At 53.8% G+C, this 3,743-nt stretch overlaps 1 protein-coding gene across 1 annotated transcript in view; it reads left to right on the forward strand.

The window, feature by feature from the left end:
- nrip1b (nuclear receptor interacting protein 1b) overlaps positions 1-3,088 on the forward strand; it is a 3,736-nt gene extending 648 nt beyond the window's left edge. Inside the window, exon 1 of the mRNA XM_056285521.1 lies at positions 1-3,088. This exon is cut by the window's left edge and continues 648 nt beyond it. Coding sequence (XP_056141496.1) covers positions 1-2,979 — 2,979 coding nt within the window. The 3' untranslated portion in view covers positions 2,980-3,088.
- The last annotated feature ends 655 nt before the right edge of the window (positions 3,089-3,743 follow it).

Raw genomic sequence — 3,743 nt, forward strand, 5'->3', positions numbered from 1 at the left:
TCAGCACACAGTGCCACACCTCCGTCGGTGTCCCCCGCCACTGACTCTGTGTCCTGTGCGGAGCGTCTGAAGGCGGTGGCCAACATGGTGAAAATCCGCTCCAGTCCGGTACCCTCGCCCAAGCCAAGCGTTGCCTGCAGTCAGCTGGCCCTGCTGCTTTCCAGTGAAGCCCACCTGCAGCAGTACTCTCGGGAGCATGCGCTCAAAGCTCAGCTCTCAGGACGCTCTGCCAGCGAGCGACTGGCTGCCATGGCCACACAGCAGCAGAGCCAGGACAAAAGGCCACCCAGTGTGGGAGAGGCTCCGCCTGGGGCTCCAGACACACTAAGCTCCTTAACCACCCAAAACGGGATGACAGCTACAACCCCAGTTACAGCAACACTCCCCCGAATGACCCTGTCCAGCCCGCAGAGCCCTTCCCTGCTGCGTAGCTGCAGCCAGAGCCCCACCCCCCCACCCTCCCTTGCGCCCAGCCTTACCCAGAGCCAGCCGCCCAAGGAGAAGAGAGGCTTTGACTCGCGCCCGACACGCCCCCCGCAGACATGTAGCAGCTTGCTTCTCCTGCTTCTCAACAACCACAACAACCAGAAGCAGCTGACTAAGAACGGACACCTGGATGACAACTGTGGCATCCTGCCGCCTAGCGGCTCTTCCTCGGTCACTTCTGACAGTGAATGCTCCACCCATGAGAGAAGCCTGGCAAAGGACAGCAGTGACGCCGAGAGCTCCTACTCAAGTTGCTCTCCCATTGACCTCTCCGTAAGGAGCCGAGTCAGTGCCCAAGATGCTCGGTCCAAAGCCACCACTGCTGTCTCTTCCGCCGCCTTTTCCTCCTCTTCCTCCTCTTCCTTCTCATCTTCCTCCATAGTGTTTCCCTCAATACCTTCTGCTTTCTCCCCTCCATCCTCTGCTCTCCCCCCTTCCACATCCTTTTCCTCGCCTCCTGCTGTTGTTGCATCTACTCCCTCTTTTTCTTCATCCTCCTCCTCCTCCTCCTCTACTACCTCTTCACTAGACAAATTGACCGAGTCATTGATAAACAAGTGGAAGCCAGAACCGCCGGGGCCAAAGGTGACAAAAGGCAAGGAGCTGGAAATGAGTCCGGACCACAAATCCCATCCTAAGGTCACTCTAATGCAGCTCCTCCTTGAACGCAGAAATAATGAAAAGGTAAACAAAAGTGCAGTTAATCCAGATTTGCCACTTGATATAACCATGGCCACTATGTCTCGGAGCCAGCGAAAGGGGTTAGCAACCTGGGATGACACCAGGACAAAGAGCCCCATGGACAGACCCGGGCCAGCCGCCCCGCCCCTTTATACCGTCAATCGAGACCCCAGCAGTGCACTGTCCCCCTACTCCTACCCCTCCCCCAATGTCCAGTCCAGTCCACTGGATTTGTGTAAGTCTAAAGCCTTCCCTGCTGAGAAGGCTTCTGAGCCCGCCTTTAGTGCCAGTAAACTGTTACAGAATCTGGCGCAGTGTGGCACAGCTTCGCCCTCCCCGCCCGTCCCCTCGGGCAAAGTGCTTGGTCAGGAGTTAGACGTGGGTAGGCCCCTCGCCCTGTTAGAGAGGCTCAACACCCCAATCCAAAGGAATACCACCACTCCTCTCTCCGACAGGCCCTCAGGCAGCGGTACTCCGTTCAGCCGGAGGGAAGCCTCACCCCCCTCCTCCCAGATTGAAAACCTTTTGGAAAGGCGCACGGTGCTGCAGCTCCTGCTAGGGACCAGTTCGGCCTCCACTACTGTCAGTCGCAAAGACAGACCCACTGGGAGTGGGAGGAGGAGCGTGGAGGTGCCGGGGGGTTGCTTTGAGAAGACCCCCGGCGCCTCCGTCATTTGTGACAGCTCCAACGGCCTCTCTGTGGATGCAAAGGTTAAAACGGAGCTCGTGGAGGAAGAGGAGGAGGGGCCGTCCTCGGCTGCATCGGAGGAATTGAGTGGCAGAAAGAGACAGGGGGGCTATGAGAAGTATAGCCCCCCCTCAGAGCCCCAGCCAGACTTTAAAACAGAACCAAGGCCTGCTGAGGTCATAGCAAAATATGGCCTCCTAAGCCAACTCCTAAAACAACAGACTGCTACCTACTATACATCTGCTGCAATGCAGGCTGGGTCCCAGCCTAGACAGGTGAAGGAGGAACAGAGGGAGTACCAGGGGCCCAGCCCCAAGAAGAGACGCCTTGGCTCTGATCGAACTGACAGTCTGAGCAACGTCAGCTCTCCGAGGGCAGCAGACAGCGGCGATGGCAACAGCCTAGTCTCTGCTCACCAGGAGGAACGCCACCACCAGAGGACTCCCAAGAAGGAGGAGGCTCCAGCCAGGAGCCCCCCATGTGAATCCCTTCCCAGAGAGAGTCAGGGCTTCAATGTCCTCAAACAGCTGCTCCTCTCTGATAACTGCCTGAAGGAGCTGTCTCAGCCACCCCGGGGTGCAACCAGCCCCTCTGTCCTGCAGGCCAATGGTAAGGCCAATGGAAGCATCCTCAGCCAGCCAGCACACAATCACAGCTTCCTCCACTTGCCCTGGCATCCCCATGGCTCCCTCAATCTCAGACCCCTGGCTACCCCACCAGCAGGGGACGGCCCCCTCCGCTCCACCTGGGGACGCTACCCATCCCCGTGGCCAAGCTCTCAAAAACGGGAAGCCCCGTCTCTCGTTAAACAGGAGCCAAAGAGCCCGGTGCAGTGGGCGGGGCAGGAGGACGAGGACGAGGGCTGTGATTCCAACCCGGACTCTCCGCGGCTGACCCGCTCCAACCCCATCCTGTATTACATGTTGCAGAAAGGCAGCACACAGCTGAGGAGGGAGGCGAGGGACCAGGCAGAAGGGGCCCCGCCAGTGGTCCGAGTAAAGGAGGAGCCGCTTGGCGACGTGCACACCTATGAACACAGACTGAGCTCCACCCCGCATTCGCCTCCTCACAATGATAAGCACAGCCACAACAAGAGCCAGGGGCTGAGCCAATCATCTGACTAGAAATTTTATCAGACTTTTGTCAGTGACAATAACAAAAAGACAAAAGAGGGAAAAGATTCTTCTTTTTTTTTTTCTATTTTACTGACTTGCCAAATTGGTTTGCTGTTTGATGAGATGAAACAACATTAAGAATGCAAAAAAAAAACAAAAACAAAAAAATACAGATTTTTTAAGAGTAATGGAGCAAGTTCAAGTTTAAAGGCATATTTTTTATTGCTTTTCAATTTCAAACGACGGGGTCAAGGAAATGGTACAAAATTTCATAGAAGAATGTCGAACCAAAATCGGAGAATAATCAAATTTAACTTTCCCCTTTATTGGTATAAACCATGCAGTATGTTTCTCACATTTCGGATTTCGAAGCCCTCCCTCGCAATTTGGTCTGTTCTTACCGCCCTAATTTTTGTCCGTATTGTGCACGTATTGCTGTTCTCTGCCCTCTTTGTTGCCTGCTATGAAACCTTCAGAAAGAGCATTTCAAGCAACATTTATTATTGATGACTCCAAAAAATGTTAGCGTTCAGTTCAGTGAGCATTATATTTATTTTTCTCCCATCAGAACATTTCCAGATAGACAGAGACCCATCAGTTCTAGAGCGGCTTTCAAATGACGTCGTTCTAGGGCAAGTACGCCGGTCCATTACAAAAAGGAAAAAAGAAAATGTACAAGATAGAGACATTCAAAGGAGGACCTTGAAAACAATATTTACATGACAATAGCTTTATACCGTAGGGGATTCTACTGTGATGAATGCTTTTCTTTC

This window comes from Lampris incognitus, chromosome 8 (assembly GCF_029633865.1).
Source record: "Lampris incognitus isolate fLamInc1 chromosome 8, fLamInc1.hap2, whole genome shotgun sequence".
Classification (NCBI taxonomy): Eukaryota; Metazoa; Chordata; class Actinopteri; order Lampriformes; family Lampridae; genus Lampris; species Lampris incognitus.